Here is a 26,194-nt window from a genome sequence, read left to right as displayed (position 1 = left end):
TGGATCTTGAGTTGCCTTGATGCATAGGCAATCACTTTACCATATTGCATAAGCACACATCCCAAACCCACTCTAGAGGCGTCACAATATACAACAAAACCATCGGTACCCTCTGGTAAGGTCATCACCGGAGTGGAAGTAAGTCTATCTTTCAACTCTTTGAAGCATTTCTCACAAGCCTCCGACCACACAAACTTAGCTTTCTTTTGAGTTAAAACCGTCAATGGAGAAGCAATGGAGGAAAAACCCTCAACAAACCTCCTATAATAACCAGCCAAACCTATAAAGCTTCTAATATAGGCAGGAGTTAGAGGTCTAGGCCAACCCTTGACCGCATCCGTCTTCTTAGAATGTACCTCAATACCCTTGCTCGACACAATATAACCAAGGAAGGCTATGGACCTTAGCTAAAACTTACACTCACTAAACTTCACATATAATTGGTGGTCTTTAAGGACTTGCAATACAATCCTCAAATGGTTCATGTGCTCATTTTCACTCTTTGAAGATCAAAATATCATAAATAAACACTATCACAAACATATCAAGATAGTGTCTAAGCACTATATTCATTAGGTCCATAATTGCCGCCGGGACATTGGTCAACCCAAATGACATAACCACACATTCATAGCGACCGTACTGGGTCCTAAAGGTCGTCTTGGGAATGTCAACCCCTCTTACCCTTCGTTGATGGTAACCCAAATGAAGATCTATTTTGGAGAAATAGTTAGCCCCTTGAAGTTGATCAAACAAGTCGTCAACTCTAGGATCTTTATGGTCACTTTGTTCAATTGGTGATGGTCAATACACATTCGAGACCCATCCTTTTTTCTAACAAACAATACCGGAGCACCCCAAGGAGATATACTTGGTTGAATAAAACCCTTGTCTAGCAAATCCTTGAGTTGCTCCTTCAACTCTTTCAACTCGGCCGAAGCCATTCTATAAGGAGAAATAGAGATAGGTTGCGTATCCAGCAAGAGATCAATGCCAAAATATATTTCCCATTTGGGAGGAACGTCGGGCAAGTCATCGGGAAAGACTTTCGGAAATTCATTCACCACGGGGATCGACTCTAGAGAAGGGGTTTCAGACTCAACATCCATAACCCTAACAATGTGGTAAACACACCCCTTGGAGATCATTTTCCTAGCTTTGATACAAGAAACAAATTGACCTCTAGGGATAGAATTTTCCCCCTTCCACTCTAAAGTAGACTCATTTGGAAATTGGAACTTTACTACCCGTGTCCTACAATCAATAGAGGCATAACATGCATGCAACCAATGGATACCCAAGATCACATGAAAATCTAACATGTCTAACTCCACTAAATCCACCAAGGTAACTTTATGGGACAAAGAGATAGGACAACTCCTATAGACTCTTTTTGCAACTACCGAGTCACCAACCGGGGTTGACACCGAAAAAGGTTCTTCTAACACATCGGGGAATATTTCAAACTTCATAGCCACAAAAGGTGTAACAAACGACAAAGTGGCACCAGGGTCTAACAATGCATATACATCAATAGAAAAGACTTATAACATACCGGTCATAACATTCGGGGAGCTTTCTTGGTCACCTCGGGATTGAAGAGCATAAAAATGGTTTATCTTGGGAACATCAGAATTTGAACCAGTAGGACGAACTTGCTTGCCCTCTCTTCCTTGAACCTTTAACATGGGACAATCTCTCATCATATGGCCATTCTTCCCACACCTATAGCACCATCCGTGCCAACTAGGCACTTACCATAATGTTTTTTACCACATTTGGCACAATTAGGCCTATTAACATAAGAACCCCCACTGTTACCTCATTGTGGTTTAGGGTTAGACACCCTATCTTTGTTGACCTTTGGAGCACTAGAAGAGCCTTGGTTGGAGAACCTCTTCAAGAACCTTGGTCTACCTTGACCCTCGAATTTACCCTTGGAAGAATTTCCATCATCGGACCTTGCCCTTTTTACCTCTCTATTCTTCTTCATAAGCCTTGACTCCTCAACTTTTTGAGCATACACCATTAGACGTGATATATTCATATTATCATGGAGTATTGCCACATGACATTCTTCTTTAATCGAATCAGACACACCTATCACAAACCGACTCATCTCATCCTTTGGATTAGACACAAAAGATGGAACATACTTTGGACAACTTAGTGAATTTTAGATAATATTCTTGAACACTCATACCTCCTTGATGAAGGTTCATAAATTCCTCCACCTTTGCTTCCCTCTTCTCTCAAGGAAAGAACCTATCGAAGAATGATTTCTTGAACTCCTCCCAATCTATGGGACCACTTCCACCAGTCTATTATTCTTCCATTGAGTATACCACACTTGGCCACATCCTTCAATTGATAAGCGGCTAGTTCCGCTTTCTCTAAAGAAGTCACCCTCATAGCATCAATTATCTTGTAGACCTCTTCCAGAAACTCTTGAGGATCATCACCAACTTCGGAACCAAAGAACATAAGAGAGCTCATTCTTGTGAAGTCTCTCAACCTTGAAGCCATGGTGTTCACATTGAGGTTCACACAGGGACCAACTTCCCTATTGGCTTGCCCTGTCATAGCTTGGGCTTGAGTTATCATGGCTTGAGCTTGAGTCGTTATGGCTTGAGTCAATGTTTGGAGAGCCGACCTTATTTCCATATTTGTCATAGCCCCCTAATCATTAGGAGCTTGAGGAAGTTGAGGCTCTTGAGGACCTTGGGGAGGAACTCCCTAATTCACATTCTCCTCTTCCATCTTTCTTGCGTTCACCTTTCTTGTATTCATATAATATAGACACAAGAGAAGGGTTAGGAAAAGGACTTTATAGAGTTTTAACTCTAAGGCACGACTAAAGAGTAATGAAAGAGATTTTCTAAACATCTTATACCCTCTCATTCATAAATGTGGCACTTCACACTCATAAACAAGACTCTACTAGACGTGGCTTATGAGACATCATCCTAGAATCATTCTAAACCTTGTGCTCTGATTACCAAGTTTGTCACGACCCAGGGGTACCCCCTAGATGTAACACGGCGTACTTGACCCCAAAAGGGTCTTATACAAGCCCTTAGCATAATCATAAACATAAGTAATAGAAATGATGCAAAATTTAAAACTTTTTATAATCAAAGTCTTTTTCATAAAACCAATATAAGTCTAGACATTGTCTCCATAAGCCATCTAATACAATCAAATCAGTAGGGTCACAACCCTTTTCAATAAAGTCTCAAAGTAGAACATACAAAAAGGAAACTAGAAAGAATAACTCTTGTCCTCAAACCATGAGGACTCACCAAGGCAAGGAGAGAATCAATCCATGCCTTCAACCAAAGAGAAGCAACTTCAACAACCCAGACTTCAACAACCCAGACGTACACTTTGTGGAAAAAGGTAGAAAATATGGGTTAGCACAAAAATGTACTAAGTATGGAAGCCATGCATAAAAATACTTAAAACATGCAAAAAGGGACAATTTAGTTGAAACCATACACTTTAACATTTTTAAGAGTCATCATGCACAATAGTGTAAATACACAACTCAAACCAACTCATAAGCAACCCTACACCATACTTGTGCAATGCATAGACAAGATCCCATAATCCTATCTAAAGCTAAGTATCACTTTTAGGCCACAATCATCATACATTTCATAATTTGTCCTCATCCATAACCAATACTCATAAACAAGGAAACATTCATGTTCATTAACTTGAAACAAGTGAAGTCACTCTTAACAACAATACATATCTTACATGCATAATTCATAAGTCTTCATAGCATAAAATAACCTCACCACAACCACTCTTGAAGCCTACTTGTGCAATGCATAAATGGAGTCCCATACCCCCACTCATACTAAGTAGTACCTCTTAAGAAGTCATAGTTATAGTTCATGTTCATGCTCTTGTCATAATTCATATTCTTGTCATATAGGAAAATATAGCCTTAACCGACATAGACCATGTGAGCTACATGGAATCCGGTGTCTTACCCCCACATCGAAAATAGATGTCCTACTTGCCTAAGGTAGAACTCAAATATTAGCTTTTAGGTGGATCTACTAGCAAAAGACCTATGTAGACAAATAGTTATGGGATAAGGAGATTACTACTAGAAACCCGGACTAACTAACGTAAAAGGTTTCCATCTCATGAGATAACTATTTTAGGAAGCCGGACTAACTATCGTAAAAGCTTCCATCTAATATTTATATCCACTCGGTGCTAAGCATAATTCCCTTTGAAATTTATATTAAGTCTTTACTTAAGTTCATGTTCATGAAAGAATGCCCTAGAATTCAAACCAACATGGTATCATAATAACTCATAGATTCATTAGGTGATAATGGTCTTTCAACCTTAGAATCATTACTATGTGAGTAAACCTTTCACATAATGTTCATAGTGTGTTTATGAGAATAACCTTTCAATCAACACCACAACATTATCATATTCATAGACATTTCATGCATAGTCATGTGTAAGGGTATGGTGAGAATGGTCTTGAAACAACACCACAATTATATAATAGTCATAGGATCTTCACTTTCTAAGTGAATCCTCATGAACAATTCTCATCAACATGTACAAACCCTCATAATTTGCCCTTCAAGGCTATGAATCAACTCAACCCAAACATCTAGAATTTCTACATTACATAAGGGAATATAATGATTCAATAACTCAATCAATATAAACATAATCAATTGACATGCTTCTATAATCAATCAACCCACATCATGAATTCACAATTTAGAAATATGGGGGATTCATGGGTTCGTGGGGGGATTTTATCATAAATAAATAATTAATCATCAATTCAACCATAATCCACCATAATCAACCATAAATAAACAATTGAAAATATTTTGAAAGAGAACCCATGACTTGGATTAACCCTAGGTTTTGGGGAAATTGGATGCTTTGAAATCAAGCTTTGAAGGGACTCTATGGGTGAAAGCTACCCACAAATGAAAAGCCACCATACCTTGATTAAGAATCTCTAAGAAATTTGAGGAAGAACCCTTGAATTTGCCAAACCCTAGCTCCAAGTCAACTCTTCTTCTTCTTTGGGTTTTAGAGAGAGACATATTGTGAGGAAGATGAAGTTTCAGTTTGATTTGGGTGTTTGAGTATAATGACTTAGTTTTGGGTGTATTTTGACTTAAAGCAACTTATATAGTACCCCTAAAAATACCCAAAATCACCTCACTTTAATTGGACTAAAATAGGAAAAGATTAAACTAACCTTCACTTAGTGACCACGCCCAGGTGTCACGATCCACCTTCACGAGCCGTGGTGTGGACCATGATCCGTGGTCCCACTCGTGAAGTTGGGGCAGTGGCTAGGCTATTGTTGCCACAAGCTCACAAGCCCAAGGCATTCCCATGAGGGGCTCCACGAGCTGTGGTCGAGACCACGAGCCATGGTCCTTGAGGTAGTAGCTATGCTACATTGAGGACCCTAGCTCAAATGCCCAAGGCATCTTCACGAGGGGCTCCATAAGTCGTGGTCAAGACTACTGGCCGTGGTCGTTCTCGTCGACCTTGGGGCAGTAGCTAAGCTACTTGGTTACCACCCTCACACGCCCAACTCTTCTCCACGAGTCTTCCTAAGAGCCGTGATCTTCACCACGAGTCGTGAAGTGGCTCATGAAAAAGAGCTCTTTTTTGGTAGATTTTTGAGAGCACACTGCCTAGGCTACCACGAGCCACACCACGATCCGTGGTCCTTACCACGAGTTGTGGGGATGGTCGCTTTTACTAGTGTAGTGTCTAGGGAAGAGTGAACTGTTTTGGTCCTCTCCCTTGGCCCTTTCCCTTAACTCATGACGTTAACCCCTATGTTTAGGATCTAGTTTCACCTATTATTTTCTAGAGTGTTACAATGTTATAGCTTACATGGTCTATTGTCGATTAAAGCTAATATCTCACAAAATAAATATATTTTTTTTCTTAAAAGCTTTCATTATGTCTTTTATTAATGCTTGACCTTGTCTCATTGTTTTATTGACTTTTGTTTTCTAATATTTTAAATGTTCTACTTAGCCATGCATTACATGTTTTATGCCTACTATGATATCATGTCTACATTTATGCATATTTCTCCATATTTAGTACATTCCACGTACTAATGCATACTTGTGCCTATATTATTTCATAATATAGGGTCCGACAATTCTCCTCCCGTTCGTGGCTAGATTTGGATTGCTATTAGATATTGAATTGGTGAGTCCTCATACTCTTAGGGCAAAGCCATGAAGACCATTTATTGTTTACTCCTGAGGCTTTATACGTGGTGTATGAGTTATGTCCCAACCATTTTTATGGTGTTGTAGAATGTCTTGCCAAGATATAGTTATGATTTCGCATTTATGGTTAAACTCTTTTTAATGATATGAGACATCTTACTTAACTATCGTATTGTGTATTCTATTGTGTTGGATGTTTGTCCACTGGCTTGTGCGGAGCCTCTCAAGCTCCTATACTCCTGTTTGTCCACTGGCTTGTGCGGAGCCTCTCAAGCTCCTATACTCCATGTCATGTCTAAGGTATACTTTGGATCATGACATAAGTACTGACAATAAGCGATCATGATGTAATCTTCTACTCTTCAGTTGATATACCATTTCCTATATACAAAAATATTAACTTATAAATCATTATATGAAATACCGATCTTTATAGAATTGTCAATACTTATGTATAGAAAATAGTATACGTTGTGGCCTAAAGTTGGTGTTTACTACCATAGAATTGACTTACATCAATATTTGATTAACTATTCATCACAATATTTCTTAGACCAAATGTTATTGATAAATATATCAATTCCTAATTACAAAATTTCAATTAATATACAATTATATGAAATACAAAATTTTATTCAATTACCAACTTATATTTATATAAAACGGTGTACATTGTGGTTTATAGGTGGTGTCCAACAATTGTGTAACCCCAAAAAGATGAATTACATCAACTTTTGATCAATTATATACCACAATTATTCTTAGCACAAATGTTATTCACAAATACACCATTTTCTAATTATAGAAAATTATTTTTTGTACAATTACTTGAAATATCATATTTCATATACTCACCAATTTATATTTACATAAAATGGTGTAATTTATGATTTATAGTTGGTGTACATAATTATTTGTTCAACCCAATCCATGTTTATACTACTCTAATACTTCTCGTTGCAACATTAACATAACAAATGAAAGAAAAAATCATAGAATATTTTTCATAATTTTGAAGAAAGATTCCTCATATTTAAAGACCTTATTAGCGCCATTGTAAAATCAAATATTTTAGCAAGAAGTTTCAAAACTATCGAAAATTTGTAAATAATAAGAATAATATTAATATTAATGTTAATTTTAGTTCTTAAAATAGAAATTTTATCACATAATGATACAAGAGTGGTACTAAACTTTTCGCCATTATTGTGCTCAAAATTTCTTCAAACTGTTTGAAATTCTAGAATGAAAATTTTATACAATGTTTTGTATGGATGAAAAAGAAACGAATTATGCATTTGAAGAAGAGAGAATAATGATAGTTAAAAATGGATTGATAAAATATCAAGGAGGGAGTATCTAGAATTCTGATTATACGATCTTATAGGTCTTAAAAGAATTACTTTGTCTTTTTATTTCTACCTATTTTATTATTTTTCGTAAGAATTCTATATAGAAAAAAGATATACTATTATTATATATGTATTATTTTGATCCTTAAATAATATATTTATATTTTTTTCCCTGTCTATATTTGTTTTGACTTTTTATATATAAAAACTGGTCGAAGTAGGGATGACAATGGGGTAGGGCGAGACGATTGCGAGGTAAAGCACCAAAGTTTTTAACCTGTCCCGTCCATATAACAAATTATTTTATTCAACTCGCTCTGCCCCATCCCGCATAGACTCGGTTCACTTCTCCCCACCCATTATATCTTTTTTCTTTTAGAACTAACTAGGATATTAAAAGATGAAATCATAACATGCCTTATACAATTGTGAATCTTATATTGCAAAAAATGTTAAACTACAAAATAATTGTAATAAAAAATATTACATTTATGTATTCTATCTAATAACTACACAAATTGGTGAAATGAAAAAAATAAAGATAAAAAGAAGAGAGTAAGATTAAAAAAAAATCGTCAAACAGAAGACCAAAAAAATATTATATAATGTGAACCTAGTGAATCGGAGAACTAAACGTGAAGAATTGAACCCATGATTTGAATACTACGGGTGCATCAATATTATGAATTGATAAAAATAATACAATGTGGTGGTAGCTGGAATCGAACTATAGTCGTGTGGTTGGTCACACTGGCTTTGTACCAATAGTACAAACTGCCTTTTATGCTCCCCATGATGGCACTTTTATTTATATTTTAGTTTCTTCCAGTTTTTCGAAGTATATATATACATGATTTTTTTCGAAGTTAACAAGTGCACGTGCACCTCCACCTTTATATGTGGGTTCGTCTCTATTCCCAGGTCAATCAATTAAAAGTTACGAAAAAATGATCAATAATATATACTACTAATACATCAAATATGCTATTCTTCCTATTTGTTTTAAGATAAAAAAAATTAATGCTAAATTATGAAGAGTAAATTAAAACATCAAGTATGTTTATTGTTGCTTCCAATTGCACACACAAGTGTACGCGGTCGCACAAGTAATATAGTGGCTCTTAAAAGAACCGGATTATCGAACCCAAAGGACTTGTCAATTAACCATTTACTAAATTATACTAATTCTAATTATTTATTTAAGGGAGGATTTCAGAAGATGAATATATATTAACTAAATTAAAAATAAAGATAAAATAACTAAAAAACTATTACCTAAGAAAAGATATATGTTTACACAATCAATGAATGAATCGATCTAGGATTATGATTTAACTAACAATCATGTTTAGCATCAATTTCATCAACTTATTTGACTATCTAGTTGCTGATTCACGGGGTTTATAATATAGTCTTGATCTCCCAACCTCTAACCATTTACCACAATTGACAGCCTAACTACATCGTTGAGCGGGGATAGACTGGACCAACTATGGAGCATTTAGTTGTCTTCCCGTATTTGAGCCAAGCAAGGAACCTAGGTATATCCCTTATCCTAGACACAAATCAATTCAAGTGACATGCAAGAAAAGATCATGCTCCTCATATTCCACGTTCTATCCTCTTATTCCTCTCCCAAGTTCAATTCGGACAATGTATTTATTCTAATGGTGATCAAGCATCAAAATAGTAATTACAAGAATATAAGAACAACCAATATGATAAACAATTATGCTGAATCAAAATCACTAAACAATCATATTGTAAGTAAATATAATCCAAGAACGAAAAGTTTAACTCCACATAGACATAGATCAATTACAACGAATCATTCAAATAAAAGATGTAAAACAAATAAAAGAGAAGAAAAGATGAAACCCTAATCAAAAGTTAAAATCTACATTGTATCCTCCTCCCTCAATAATTATTCTTATGGACTATTATAGATATAAAAAAACCCTGAATAAAATAATTGATTCCAAAATAAATTGGGAATCCAAAACCTTAACGGAGTTGGATTCCTGCCTGAACAATGCTTCGTCCACCGCCGCAAATTGGGAATTCTTGAGATGCTGCCACATGGCACAACTCCTATGTGGTGCAGTTCTTTACTTTCTCGCCAACTTCTGCATATATAAATATTAATAAAATATTCACTTTAATCAATTAAGCTGTCTGTTTGATTTCCTTCTTCAATCTTCTGTCTTTAATTATTTTTAGCTCCAAACTTCTTCATTTTTTCACCAATTTAATTCTACAAATAAAATATAATTTTTAGCACAATTCATAAAATCCAGGCTCAAAAAGGAAAAATATAATTACTAAATGTGAGGCAAATAATGATTAAAAATATGTATTTTGGCCTCACATAATTTATCATCTTACAAGTATAATTAGTTTTTTTTTCATAATTGAAAATATATGTAATCGATATATTTAATTATGGTAGAGTCAGTACTAATAATTCATTTATATAAAATTGAATTTATAACATTTTTTAGCTATTATTTTATTTAATCTGCATAAAACAGCAATCCGCCCCGCCTCACATCAATTTCTTAAATGATTATTTCAATATGCTCAACATAGCCTTAAACTCGTACCCAGTGTGTTTTATTTAGAAAATATAATTAAAAATGAGTAAGTTTCAAAAAATCGATTAAACTTACGATATAAGAGAAATCAAATTTCCAAAGAAACAGAGTCGCCACTTAATTTTTTAGTAAAAATCAAGAAATAAGCTTAAGGGTTTCCAACAAGACCTAAACAAATAAGATAAACTTGAAATAAAGGGGTTCGAAGTTCAATGTACATTCCGAGAAGGTGTTAGGCCCTCGGAATGTCCGCTAACTTGCGGTTGACCGGCGATTTGACTAAAAGAACTTTTATTTATTTACTATTTTTATTTATTTATTTACATTATTATTATATAATTATCTTAAGGGAAATATGACTAAGGGAGATTTTCTTGAAGGAAAATAAACTTGAGTGTTGACAAGACTAATATTAAAATAAGAACTAAGTAATAAAATATATATACTTTAATTTAAAGAAAAATAAATGAAATGACCATCCTTGAAAATTTAATTAAATTAAACCATAAGATAATCAAAGTGTTAGTCAAATACAATAAAATAAATAAGAGAGGGAAAGGAAAGACATATTGAATTTGGGTCTTTGGCCCAAATTCCCAAATCTGCTAAACCTGCAAAAAAAAAAAGGAATTCATTGGGCTTTTGGGCCTTTTTCCATACTCATTGATCATGATATACACCAAGTGTATATTCGATGTATACACCATGTATATCACTAATTCTCGGACTCCCGAACCTGTGTTTTGTTTTAAGCTCCGTATTTCTGCATTTCTCAATCTGCATTTTAACGTTTTGACCTGTATATCATATTTTCTGATTGTATATCGGTGTATACAGTAGATATATCAACATGTTTTCAAACTTTTCGGACACCAAAAATCCAAATTCCAGCCCCTGTACTTTGCATTCTGCCCTGTACGCCTTTTCGTCAACTTCCAATGATCCAAATGAAAGAGAGGTCTACTTGACGAGGAGGAATTGAGCATATGGCTCGATTAAAAATGCAAAGGAGAGGAGAAAGAGTCCACCATGGACTCAAAACGGGTTTTCACATGCAAACGAAGCAAAGGAAAATAGTTAATATATAAGCCGACTTGAGATGAAAATGGAGAGAATAACACAATTTATTGCAAATGTGGACGAACTCAAGAGAGTATAAATCAACTTATAATCCCACTAAAGTATATCATATAGAAACACACCTGGAAACTAACAAAAGCTTTAAGGGGTCGCTTGGTTTGAAAACAAGTTATGCCGGGATACGTTGTGATGGGATAAGTTTTTTATTGCTTGTTTGGTTTGTTGTATTATAACTAATAAGCATTGGGTACTTTCTATGAATTAGTTATTTGTTTACGAAAATACCCTCTATCTCACTCTTAAAAATAAAATCAAATGAATCTCAATTATTGATAAGTTTACTATCCACATGAATCAAAACTGGAGCAAGCTATTGAGGCTAGTGGGGAGCATCTTTTCTTTACCTTCATAAGCAAAAAATTAGACAAATATAAATGAATAAAAAATGGAGCAAAATCAGCACAATAACAATAACCATAATTGAATTGAAATTTGGTAAAATTGATAACATATCTCGTTGCAAAAAATAACTTTTTAACCCATTGCAAAAGAAACAAAGTTAAAAAAGGACTCAAAGAGTTGAATCATTTTATCAAACTAAACTTATAGACTTATTTGAAATTTATCAAAACAAAATCTCATGAGCAGCAAAAATTTCAGCAACTTTACAAATGTGAAATAAAGATATGAAAAGTGATAATCAAACAGATTTCAAGGATATTCTTGTCATTTTGATTGTTTTATTCTAGGATGAGTTTTCTTGGTATTGTTATTCCACCAAGAGGAAAGGATAAATTATAACCAAACAAGAAATAAAGAGGCACTAAAAAGTTATCCCATGACTATTTTCTCTTATCCATTACACCAAACAACCCTTAAGAGACTAATTAACAGAGAATACTAATCATTTCAAACCAATGAATCAATACAACAACTGCAACATACGCATATGAGCAGAAAACATAGAAAAAAGGAATAAGATTGACTTTTACCCCACACATCCAAGTAACCAAAATATATAGAAAACAACATGTGGACAGTTGAGCATGGAGCATATGTTTTTGCAATATTATATACCAAGGAAATCATTTTGAAGAAGATGCACACTTTAGGAAGTGAATTAAGCAAACTATTTAAGACTAATGTAAAGAAACCCTACTAATAATTAAAACTTGCACTAAAGAAGAGGTTCAACAACAAACTAATGGACAAAATCCTTCAAAATGAATGAATATCAAACATATAGATGTTTTCTAGCCTATAATTGATTAGAACTACTCAGACCATGATATATTGTTTTTGATCGAAGTAACTCTTCTAAAACAATATAACAAACTAAAATGAATAGCAGTTAATACTTACAGGCTGTGTAAACATCGAGAGGCAGATTCGACACACAAAGAAAATAAATGAAGAAAACAACGAGATAAACTCAAATAGCGCGACACATAATCAACAAAACTGAAGCTAAGACGGTGACCTTTAAGCTCAATATCGAAACTGGATGATGAAGTCACATAAGAAACAAAGTGTAACATATTGATACCACCAAAACTCAACAATAATCAATTAGCAAATAACCATATAACAGAGCTTTTCCAACATTAGAAAAAAGCACATCGAGATGGAGAAGGAGACGAGGAGAATTCCACAAAGGAAGAAGTGTTACCTTTTTCGACGCAGCGAACTTGAGACAAGACCGAGCAGGGCAGCAATGAGCTTCTTCCAACACCACAAAATTCGAATCTTGAGCAGCCGACCACGAAGTGCAAACCGAAATCGAGCAAGGATTTGCTCACGACTTAGGATTAGGGAAAACGTATAATATTTCCTAAGTATAAGAATTATTGTTCCCCAAAAAAATCCGACTCCCTTTCTCTAATGATTGTCTATAACAAATATTTTTCAAGCCCAAAAATCTCTCTTTCAATTTTTTTCCCCCCATTCAACAATGACTAAGAGGAAATATATAGGGGATTTCGGGTTCCCAATCTTGGGGGAAAGAGGTGAAAATCCGGATAGGGCCAGGGACCATTTCGAAATTCAAAAAATCAAAATCTTTTACCAATTCAGACAAACACCCTTTTCCTGTAATTTCAACCCATTCCGAAAAAGGAAAGGGCGAATCGACGATTAGGATTGATTTTCTCATCCTTGGGGCGCAACGTGGCATCATCTCGCAGCCACAAGGACGAAAGCACGCTGCTCTCACTACTGCTACTATACGACGTTTCTGGGTTTCTTATCGTTTGAGTCGCTGGAATGTTGAGAATGTTGGAGAGCAACGTTGGGAAGCTGTTGGGTTATCTCTTTGCTGAAAATTGAAGTTGGGTCGAGTTTAGGGTCATTTAAGAGTCTTATAAGTGGGCTGGTGGGAATAGAAAGAGTGGGCTAGGGATTGTTGGAATTATCAAAAAGGTGGGCTGGGCAACGTGGGTTTCACGTGAGAAAGGGCTACTTTGAAAATAAAAAAGACTAATTGTTGGAATTAACCAAAAATTATAAGGAACATAGCCCAAAGCTTGGTCTTAAACAATAATTTGGTGTTAAAATATGAGATGGGTAATTTTGCAATTGCAAGCATGGCTATTGGATTACAAGTATAGCCAAATAGCATTCGAAACCTAGCCAAATTGAGATAATTCAATGAAATAGGCAAGGACTTGAATAAGACAAGTTAATATTAATTAATTAATGAGCTTCTTAATTTCAATGAAATAAAATAGTTAATTTAATTATAAACTAATTAGTTAGAAATATAAACTCTTATATAACTAAAATAATTTACCAAATATTTTTTATAGGATTTTCGAATGTTCATAAAATATACTGATTATATACATAATTATGTAAAACATAATATAATATCTAAAAAGTTATAAAAATGATAAAATTAATTAAAAGTAACTTGAAAAATATTTTGAACCTTATAAAAACCAATTATTTTAAATCGTTTGGAATTTAAGAAGCTCGATGATTAATTTGTATTGTGGAGATCCAAAATTGGGTGTCAACAACTGTCCCTCGTTTGACTTGGATTGATGAAAGAAATCCGAGGCAAATGAAATTGACGAATCCAATTTTGACTGACCACCTCTTCATCTTTAGGAAAGGGATTCTGGTACAGGCTGAACCCCAAAATTGGGTTTTCTATATATCTCAGGCTATATAAGAATTCAGGCCACTTGTAGTTCGATACGCTCGATTTGATGCACGATTTTGAAAGAATTCAAAAGTCATCCCAATATTGAATTATAGAGGTACCGAAATGCTTGAGAAAAAGATTTAAGAGCGAATGTTGGAATACAACTGAGTTTTCAATATCGATTCCGCTACATATCCTTCAACCCAGGGAATCAGGCTGCTGAAAAGGAAATTTATTATGCAAGATAACCTTTGGTTCAGGAAGAGTGATAAAATTAACTGAGTATGAAAATGAGGCTTGTAACCTCTTAGCCATGAATGTGGTGTGCTTCACACCCATAATTAAGAACTTACATAGACATAATTTCCGAAGCTCTTGGTGCATTTGTCACTCGGATTGGAAAGCTGCTTCCGGTGAACCAAAATTCTGAATGCGAAACTGAAACTGATAAACTTAAAGAAAACCCATATGCCTTCAGATAGGGGTGTGGTTTGATTTTGGTGAAAGTCGCTCCTCAGCTCGCCTCCTAAGAGTTTGGCACCCCTCTTTGGACTATGTCCCAGTTCGCTGCTAAGAAAAAGTTTCACGTTGTTCTACATCTCTTTTGATGTCGTCCGCAATCTGTGGTTTGTTTTGGAGAATTCATCCTTTCGGATGCTCTCGACAAAGACTGGATAGAACTCATTAGCATAAAAAATGCAATACAAATGGGAGACAATGTCTTTTACCGTGTTGACACTTAATTGCTCTCTTTGAATATTTGACGTCAACTCCATCTGGTTTGACGTAAAGCAAATAAAGCTTGTGTCTCATATTTGCAATATAATCTTCAATGTACTCTTCCTTTAATGTCAAAGTAATAAAATAGGCTGATGTAATATGTTAACAGTTCTCTTGATGTCGTTGTTGATGATCCTCTTGATGTCTGTTTTGTAAAGAAAAATGATGCAGTTGATGTTGATTTTCTTGCTATGCATGGTTTCCTTCTTTGCGGTGTATGAACTTTCTCTAGAGATGCATGATTTCTTTCTCTTGCTATGCATGATTTCCTTCTCTTGCAATGCATGACTTCTTTCTCTAGCTATGCATGATTTTCTTCTCTTGCTATGCATGACTTCTTTTTCTTGCTATGCATGACTTCTTTCTCTGGCTATGCATGATTTCCTTCTCTTGCAATGCATGACTTCTTTCTCTGGCTATGCATGATTTTCTTCTCTTGCTATGCATGACTACTTTCTATCTATGCATGATTTCTTTCTGATGATGCCATCCCCGATACCGAACGAAGATAATGCTTTACCGGACAACAAATGTGAACTTCTGGGTATCTTCTGGGAGGCGGTATCGTCTCAATTGACAATACAATAAAAATGACCTACGGAGTGGTCGTATCATCTCATTTGACAAATATGATATGTATGACTCTTCGGGTAGTGGTATCATCTCATTCGACGATACAATATAAATGACCTTCAGGGTAAGAAATATTATCATATCTGATGATATAATGCAGATAAACATCTTCCAGATATCTTTAGTTGCTGGAAAATAAAAATATTACTCTTTTCGTTGTTTTCGTTTGTTCTGTCTCTGAACATAGTTGCAATGTTCATTATGGACCTCTCCTTGTTGAGAATTTGAATGAAATAACACTATTCATATTCCCAAGTCTTTGACATAAGAAACATAAAACATTTCCTGGATCTACAGAAAAATTGTCAATTTTGGGGAGCTCCTCGCCTTTTTGACTTCTCCTTATTCATTAAATGGAGGAATATGCTAAGCTTGCGGCAAACCTATAGACCTACATCCACAGAAAAATTATTAGTTTGAAAATGAACTGATCTGTGTCTATCTCATTGGTTGTCTACTCCTTGCCTTGCTATCTCCGATTGATTCCTCCGCTCTCCCGCTTCTTGATAGATAAGACAAAAATTTTTTAAGTAAAAATAATTGAAACATGAGGAAAAGGTTTTTAAGGACAATAGATTTTCAAAAGTAATGTTTGGAAAAGGTCACTGCGAAATGTCATATCACGTTGAACTTAATGAGCGCCTTTGGAGTTGATGTTTCGAGATCTATCTGATTACTTGTTGGGAGGTATCCAAAGTTGCTCTAAACAACCGATAAACCCAATTGAAATTTTGAGGTCATCCTCACAATTTCTGTCCCAGTTAACTGTCTTGGCTTATCTCGAACTATTGGGGAGTAAATCACGGGATTTTTGAGATCTTCTCAAAAAATTATGTCCTAGATGCAAATCTCAAAGTAACTTCAGTCTTGACTTTGTTGGAGAGATCTTCTTCTTGAGAATTCCTGAGTCCTCAAAAATTCTGTCCCAGTTTCTATTGTAAAGGAAAAATAGAAATCTTATGGGAGACATGACCGAGCAGTTGTGGCGCCTACGTATCCCATTGACACAGGAATCCGGTCAAACGTAGTTCCCCCTCTCGAGGATTAATAAAAAATAAGAAATTTACAAAGAAACCGATCGAGGCAGACATAGGCCGCCTACTATCTCAATATTGAGAATTCAGGTCAGACGTAGTTCACTACATGAGGGATAAAATTCTAAACAAAGCGATTACAAGCAAATGAAACGATTACAAGGAAATAACAGAAATACAAACTGAAGCTTCACACATAATATAACTTGACTGCATCTGAGTTAATTGGTTTCGGCCATTCGGTGCCATCCATCTCTGACAGGACCAAGGCACCTCCAGATAACACTTTGCGAACCATGTAGGGTCCTTGCCAAGTTGGTGCAAATATCCCTTTGTACTCATCTTGATGAGGGAAAATGCATTTGAGAACTAACTGACCAATTTCGAATATTCTGGCTCTTACTTTCTTGTGAAAAGCACGGATCATTCTCTGTTGATATAGTTGACCATGACAAACAACAACCATTCTCTTCTCATCAATCATTGTTAACTGATCAATCCGCCTGCGAATCCATTCAACATCACTCAATTCAGCTTCTTGGATGATTCTCAATGAAGGTATTTCAACTTCTGCAGGTATAATTGCTTCTGTTCCATATACTAGCAAATATGGAATACCTCCAACGGATGTCCTGATAGTCGTTCGGTAACCCAACAAAGCATACGGCAGCATCTCATGCCAACTTCTGCGATTATCAATCATTTTCCTCAAAATCTTCTTTATGTTCTTATTGGCAGCTTCTACAACTCCATTCATTTGGGGACGATAAGAGGTTGAGTTTCGGTGAGTAATCTTGAATTGTTCACATATTTCTCTCATCAAGTGATTGTTGAGGTTTGCTCCATTATCAGTAATGATGGATTTGGGCACTCCAAACCTACATATCAAATTGTTGCGAACAAAATCAGCTACTACCTTCTTGGTTACCAATTGTACGATGCTGTTTCCACCCACTTGGTGAAGTAGTCAATGGCAACCAAAATGAATCTGTGTCCGTTAGAGGTGGCTGACTCTATTGGACCAATGACATCCATGCCCCAAGCTACAAACGGCCAAGGTGAATTCATAGCATTGAGTTCATGAGGTGGCACTCGAATTAAATCTTCATGCACTTGACATTTATGACATTTCTGCACAAACTTGCAACAATCATATTCCATAGTCATCCGAAAATAGCCGGCCCGAAAGATCTTCCTCGCCAAAGTGAGTCCATTCATGTGAGCACCACAGACTCCGGCTTGTATTTGATCCAGATGCTTTGTAGCTTCACTAACATCAACACATCTGAGAAGACCTAAATCTGGAGTCCTCCTATAAAGGATTTCCCCATTTGCAAAGAAATTGAGGGGCTTATGGCGTATCGACTTCTTCTGGTGGAACGTTACATTCTCAGGATAAGTTCCGGTCTCCAAATACCTCTTGATGTCAAGATACCAAGCAAACCATCTGGTTTCGCTTCAACATGTGAACTATGGACATGATGCTCTTTTACCTCTATATCCATTGGATCAATATAACTTGTATCTAGATGTTTGATCATTGAGGCAATGGTGGCAAGAGCATCGGCCAACCCATTTTGTGTCAAGGGAGTGTGTCTGAATTCAATCTTGCGAAATCTCTTACACAACTTCTCTATATACTGCACATACGGCGTGATCTTTGGGTTCTTCACAGCCCATTTTCCTTGAACCTGGTGAATTAGAAAATCTGAATCTCCAATAACCAGAAGCTCATGAATATTCATGTCGATGACCATCTTCAACCCAAGGATAGAAACTTCGTATTTTGCCATATTGTTCGTGCAATCAAATCAGAGTTTAGCTGTCATAGGATAGTGATGACTAGATTCTGATACTAAGACTGCTCCGATACCTTTCCCTTGGTGATTTGCCGCTCTATCAAAGAACACTCTCCAACCAACATACGCTTTAGAAATATCATCACCCACAAATGCTATTTCTTCATCGAGAAAATAAGTTTTGAGCGGTTCATACTCTTCATCAACTGGATTCTCCGCAAGATGATCAGCCAAGGCTTGCGCTTTTATCGCCTTCTGGGTCACATACACAATGTCCAACTCACTCAAAAGCATTTTCCATTTAGCCAACTTCCCAGTCGGAATTGCCTTATGGAAAATATAATTTAACGGGTCCATCTTGGAAATAAGGTATGTGGTATAAGAAGACAAATAATGTCTCAACTTTTGAGCAATCCAAGTCAAACCATAACTTATTCTCTCCAAAAGAGTGTAACGGGCCTCATATGGAGTGAATTGCTTGCTCAAATAGTAAATGGCTTGCTCCTTCTTCCCAGTCTCATCATGTTGACCAAGCACACATCCAAATGCGTTATTCGAGACAAACAAATATAGCAACAGTAGACTCCCTTCTCGTGGAGGAACCAACACCGGCGGATTGGACAAATAATTCTTGATGGCATCAAAAACAGTTTGACATTCTCCGGTCCACTTTGTCAAAGCATCTTTTTTCAACAACTTGAAGATTGGCTCACACACCACGGTGGACTGAGCTATAAATCGACTGATGTAGTTCAACCTTCCTAGAAAAGTCATCACTTCTTTCTTGGTTTTTCAGAGGAGGTAATTCTTGGATCGCCTTGATCTTGGAAGGGTCAAGCTCGATGCCCCTCCTGCTGACTATAAATCCCAACAACTTGCCAGCTGACACTCCAAAAGCACATTTGGTAGGATTTAACTTCAAATTGCATCGACACAGGCGATCAAAGAACTTTCTCATGTGAGTCAAGTGATCCGAACTCTCACGGGATTTGATTATGACATCGTCTACATACACCTCAATCTCTTTATGAATCATATCATGAAAGATGGTTGTCATAGCCCTCATACAAATAGCACCCGCGTTCTTGAGACTAAAAAGCATCACCCGATAATGATATACACCCCAAGGCGTAATGAAGACTGTCTTTTCTGCATCTTCTTCATCCATCAGGTTGTGATGATAACCCGCATAACAATCCACAAATGACTGCACATCATGCTTAGCACAGTTATCAATGAGAATGTGAATGTTTGGCAATGGAAAATTATCTTTTGGGCTAGCTTTGTTAAGATCTCTGTAGTCAACACAAATTCTGATTTTTTCGTCTTTCTTGGCAACCGGAACAACGTTGGCTAACCAATTTGGATATTGTGTCAATTCCACTACTTGAGACTCGATCTGTTTGGTAATCTTCTCTTTGATCTTTAAACTCAACTCAGGCTTGAACTTCCGAGTCTTTTGTTTTATAGGACTGAACTCTGGATTAATCGGCAACTTATGGGACACCATATTCGTAATCAGTCCTGGCATAACTCTGTAAGACCAGGCAAATACATCAATGTATTCTCTAAGAAAATGAACCAGGTCCCTTCTTTGAGCTTCAGTCAGATGGACGCTGATTCTTACCTCTTTAACACATTCCTCATCTCTGAGATTCACAATTTTGGTTTCTTCTAAATTTGGCTTGTACTGATTCTCAAATTGTCGAAACTCTTCAGCAATATGTTTGGGTACCTCATTTTCTTCTTCATATTCCTCGCACTCATCATCACCTGCGTCATTTTGTTCACTGGGTTCATGACATGACATGACATTGGCAGGTTTTAAATTAATATTACTGAAATTATAAACAAACAAAGTTAGGAAAGTAAAATATAAACAAATAAGGAAACAAATTTTGATAAAAGAGGCTTTCATTTAAATTGAAAAACAAGCACAAACTTTGGCCACGGCCAAGGGCCATTTTTCCTTTTTAAACATCATGAGGGAATTTAAAAACTTCAAACAAATAACAACTACATAAAGGGTGGGTCTCGGACCTCTTCCGGACTACCACCGATTTTTAAAAACAAACAAAAACACGTTCTTTCTACCCAAATAAGCGGAAAATCAGGAGTGGTGTGGAGGTCCAATTCTGTTATTGCTCCTCAGGTTCTGCATCACGGATGCCTGATGTCCCAGCCTCTTCATCGGTGATCGCATCAATCTCCTCAAAAAGGCCCCAGATTCCTTCCCTAAGACCATCATCATTGACATATCCTCGCACCGAGAATGACTTGTACAGATGAGGAATTGGCCTAGCCAATGCTTGATCAACACTCTTGTTCTTTATCTCTGCTTCGTCATCTGTTAGGACGTACCCCAAATCAAACTTTGCTCCTTTGGCGGAGATTTGGATAGGCTCAACAATTCCTTGAAAATGCTTCCCCAATCCAAAACCTGGTTTGAAACCGCTCCGGAGCATAACAATAGCGATCATCTTGTACACAGGAGGCATAGGAGGTTGTGGAGCCAAGTCATCACCAGTGGCATTTACCAGCTCCACAGTGTAGAAATCACAACCTTGAGAGATATCATCAACTATCGGTGCATATCCATTGGAATGGCTCCCTTCACCATAAATGACCAATTCTTGGTCCTTCCAAACAAATTTCATTAGTTAGTAAATGGTAGAAGGCACAACCACAACCATGTGGATAAACGGTCTTCCCAAAAGCAAATTGTAACTGGTGTTGATATCCAACACCTGGAACTCCACGTTGAATTCCGTAGGACCCACCTGAATATCCAAGATTACCGCACCCAATGTGTCTCTTTGCACTCCATCAAAAGCCCTCACATTGACTTGGTTCTGGTGAAGCTTTCCCAGGTCGATTTTCAGCTGCCTCAGAGTCGAAGGTAGGAAAATATTAAGACCGGATCTGTCATCGACCAAGACGTGATTTATTATCTTGTCTCGACACATAGTGGTGACGTGCAAAGCTTTGTTGTGCATCCTGCCTTCAAAGGCAGCTCTTCGTCACAAAAACTGATTCGGTGTCTTTGAATGACCTGGTTTATCATGGCTGCTAGATTGTCACTGTTAGTACCCACAGTCACATAAGTATCATCCAAAGCCCTCATTAGAGCCTGCCTATGCATTTGCAAACTTATCAACAGGGCCCATACAAAAATCTAAGCTGGCGTTTTCTCCAAATGCTTCACAATCGAATAATATCCTCGGCCTTGGCTTCACTGATTAGTCTTTTTGTTTGGTCCTTGTTCTACCCTCCTTGAGCCAACTCTTCTGGTGTGTAACATCTACCATATCTGGTCATGCCTTGAGTGGCAGCCGTTTCAATCACAAACTTTGGTCGAGCAAGAATTTCTCTTGGCACCAAGTCAACAGCCTTCTTGGGTGTCAGAATCACAAACTTTTTCTTCTCTCTAATGCTCAACGAGGCTATAACCCTTTCTAGTTCTTTAGGAGCGATCAAAACTATTGCCTTTGTCAAGCACCAATCATCATCTGTCTCTATCATATTGATAGTGACGCCTCCATGATTTGGCAAAGGATTACTATTGACATTAGGCACTACTGTCTGAAGAGAGACCACGTTCTAGTGAATCAAGCCTTGGATTTTATGCTTCAGGTTGATACAGTCCTCGGTATAATGTCCAACACTATTGGAGTGATATGCGCACCTCTGATCAGGTCTGTAAAACTTTGAGCTAGTATCAACAGGCTTTGGTCCACTTGATGAATATATTATGCTGCAGTTAATCGCTCGAATAACTTTGTTCGGCTTTCGATGAGCGGAGTGAAATTTCTAGCAGGCTTGTTCTCAAATCTAGGATGTAGGGATTGTAGTTGCCTTGTTGAGGGGGAGGCATTTGGCAATAATTTGGAGCGTTTGGACGGGGGGCTTGTTATCTGGGATATGAGTTGGTTTGGTAATTTGGTTGTGGAGCTTGGTAGTTCGAGGGGGTATTTTGGTAAAGTGGAGCTGGGGTTTGGTACGTTGGGGGAGGATTTTGGTAATTTGCTTGAACGTTAGCACAGTTGGGGGCGACTTTCCGGTAGTGATGAGGTGGCTTTTGGTAAAATGGAGGGGGAGTTTGGTCGATAGGAGGGGGAGTATTTTGATAACTTGGAGGAGGGGTACTTTAGTAGCTGGGGGGAGGGGTATTTTGATAACTTGGGGGAGTATTTTGGTAATTGGGGGGAGGGGTATTTTGGTAATCAACCTATGCGTAACAAGACAAGTATGAACTTTGTGAAGGTTGAAAACGACCTTGGTATGGTGAGGATTTCCTTAGGGTCTTCTTCCCCTCATAAGAGATAGAAGACACATCTTCTCTTTTCTTCTTCAATAAACCCAAGGATCCGGGGGAGGTAGCAACACGAGCAATCTTACCGGTTCTCAATCCATCTTCGATAGTCTCACCTACTTTGACTATCTCAGCAAACTTCGCTCCAACGAGCAACATGATTCTATCATAATATTTGGGCTCTAAATCCCACACAAATACTTCGACAATTTCCTTCTCAGACATAGGAGGCCGAACTTTAGCTGCCTCCTTTCTTCATCTATATGCAAATTCTCTGTAACTTTCATTTGATTTCTACTTTATTTTTGCAAGGAATAACGATCAGGAATGATCTCCACATTGTAGGCGAATAGTTCGATAAAGTCCTTAGCCAGAGCATTCCAGCTAGGCTAATGTCTCGTTTCATGAGATGTAAACCATTCCAGAGCCTCTCCACTCAGACTTTGGCTAATAAAGCTTCATCTCTTCCCAACTCCCACGAGCTGGTCATAGTAGGCCCTTAGGTGCTCTAAGGGGTTCCCTATTCCTCCGAAAACGTCAAATTTTGGCAACTTGAATCCTTCTGGGAGGTACAAATTTGGATGAATGCATAAATCCTCATAACTTAGACCGGTGACTTCAGGAATACACTGTAACTCTTTCATGGCTTTTTGAATCTCTTACTTCATATCCATCTTGGTGGCCTCTTCCTTTGACCTCCACTCTCTCTCTCGCTCCTCATAGTGGTCGAGCTCAGAACCATTAGTGTCATGCTCATTGGAGATCGGGATTTGGAAAATGGCTTTTTGAGGTAGGGGTAGAGCAATGGAGGGACTCTGGGCATTTTGAGGGGTTTGATAGTTTTGAGGGAAAGTCTGGGGGCTGGTATATTGATTTTGGTGGTGGAGGGAAGTGTGCGGGTGGCTAATGTTTTGATTTTGAGGGGGCGGACAAGTTTGAAGGTTAGCATTTTGAGGAGGGAGTGGCGCTTGGGGGTTGGTACTTTGAGGAGGAGGTGGTGTTGGTAAGAGGCGGATGCATAATGGGGATTTTGGGTGGTTAAGTCGATAATTGAGGGATTCTGAGCGGGACCGGAGGGTGGGTTTTGAGCCTGTTCCGCGTTTGAAAGAAAAGTGAAGTGGGGGCCTTCTGTCTACTGGAGCATTGAAAGAAAAATTCGGATTAGACATATCTTGCCTTCTCTGCATTTCGACCCTCATCTCGGTGATCTGCTGCATCAACTGCATAATTAGTTTGTTCTGATCCGCAATGACGGGCTGAGCCACGACAACATCGGTAAGGCCAATCTTTATCACCCATTGTTGACTTGCCCTTCCGAGAACTTTGACTGGGTAAGGAATTTGTAGGCCTTTTTGATCTTGTAAATTAGGGGTGTTCAGCCAGCTTATCAACACAGATCAGTTCTAACTACCTGTAGAGGAAAACAACTCAAAGGCAAATAAGTTAGTTTTGATTTTGGACAAACAATACAAAATATCACATAGACGGCATATAAACACATAAGAGTTGCTTTGTTTGAGGACATGTTAACCCACGAATAATGGAGACTGATTTTTTTGAACAAGTAGGAATATGCTCATTTTATTTTGAGGCTGGTGACTTCGAAAGGTTAAATTGTGTTCAGCTAAGGTCTTCTTCCAGCATGTCTCGACATCTGTTGATGTGAATTCAATGTTTCCTTGTAGAATGAAAATGGGGAAAAGAAAATTTTAAAAAGATAGGGGCTGGGCCTTGAAAGGCTGCCTACGTATCTCCCAAGGAGAATTCAGGCCCAACGTAGTTCGAATACAAAAGGAAATTCTCATTTTCATCATTCATTTGATTGATTACAAGGAAAGTTGAAGGAGAATATGCAATAAAACTCCTAAAAGATAGGTGGTGTCTTTATCAAAGCTTCTTCTTCTGACTGCAGCATTAATCATAGGGGGTAAATTCAACTTGAATCTTTTCCATGTTGATGAGGGATTCCACGTCATAGCGAAACCCGAGGCACCTTCCAATGTTGTGATCTATGGCGTCATGATAAGGGCAGGGTTTCCAGATTTCAATCCCAACGGGATCAATTGCTTCGTCATCCTTTCTGATAGAGGCCAAGACCCCTTTTTGAACTAATTGACAGTAGATCTCCAATAACTTATTCTTAAAAGGCGTGAAGTAGTGACAATAAAACAAAGTGTGTTCAGTGACTGGCATACTGGGCTCCGATTGGTCACAGGTAAGGGCGGTGTTCTCAACCCACATATACGGGATCTTCCCAACGTTGATCAGGTTGCGGATTGCTGCCTTAAGCTCCACACATTCTTCTATAGTGTGTCCTCTTTGGTTCGGGTGGTAGGCACACGTCTTTTGAGAGCTTTCATGCCCAATCCCAAAAGTGTTTCCTTCGAGAGGCTTCAACATGCGTGAAGCCTTAAAGTGCTCATAAATGAGGGTACATGGCACAACTCTTGCCCCCACGCTATGTGTCCGCTCATAAGCTGGGAGAGTGATCTTTTTGTCTCATCCTTTCAGACGTTCAAAGAAGGGAGGCATCTATATAGATGATTTCCTCATCGGTATCTTCTTCAGTAGCTCCAGGGTTAGTGTCTTTATGACCACTATTGGCTTCTTGATTGAAGAAATAGCATTTTCCGCGTATCTTCTGAAGTCTCATGGTTATATCATTATTGAAGACATCATGTTCCTTCCGTATAGCAACCGTTCGTTCATGATAGCATATCTTGCCATCTTAGCCGCTAGCTCCGCGTCTAGTGCTGCACGTTTGGCTTGCGTAGCTACGGTGGCTAGTTCTACTTCTATTCTTCTTTCTCCCATCTCTCGAATATCTTGTTTGAATCGATGCAGTTTCATCCTTAAATTCTCCTCAGTCGTCTTCACCTCGACATTCTGGCTTTTTTCCATCTTAGCAGCAATTTTACCTTTCCTGTGATGACAGAGTAACGTTTTAGGATTTGATAGTAGGATTTTATTTCTGGCTGAGAAACTCAAGACTCATGGAATTTTGACATTTGGTAGTGACTTGTATTTGATATTGTAGGGATTTTTGGATTTTTTTTTAAAAGGAGTGGGCTAAAAAATGTCCTCATTCAAAGCAACATACCACATAAACAGTTAAAGCACAAAAGTAAACAGATAAATATCGCGTCCTAAACATGCATGTGACCCTTTTGTGCCAATGGTAGGCATAGCGAATCGAAGGATATAT

The 26,194-nt window shown here is 37.5% G+C and overlaps 1 protein-coding gene across 1 annotated transcript; it reads right to left on the bottom strand.

Moving 5' to 3' along the window:
- Positions 1 to 1,221: 1,221 nt before the first annotated feature.
- LOC125861475 (uncharacterized) lies at positions 1,222 to 2,664 on the bottom strand. The gene is made up of 5 exons (XM_049541362.1): positions 2,407 to 2,664; positions 1,908 to 2,125; positions 1,556 to 1,725; positions 1,404 to 1,513; positions 1,222 to 1,254 (listed from the first exon to the last, which is right to left on the bottom strand). Exons 1-5 carry the CDS (start codon positions 2,662 to 2,664, stop codon positions 1,222 to 1,224), a joined length of 789 nt encoding a protein of 262 aa, XP_049397319.1.
- Between the last annotated feature and the right edge of the window lie 23,530 nt (positions 2,665 to 26,194).

The sequence above is a fragment of the Solanum stenotomum genome, chromosome 4 (assembly GCF_019186545.1).
Source record: "Solanum stenotomum isolate F172 chromosome 4, ASM1918654v1, whole genome shotgun sequence".
NCBI lineage: Eukaryota > Viridiplantae > Streptophyta > Magnoliopsida > Solanales > Solanaceae > Solanum > Solanum stenotomum.
The sequence above is the reverse complement of the archived record's forward strand: the minus strand, read 5'-3'. Positions and strand labels throughout refer to the sequence as shown.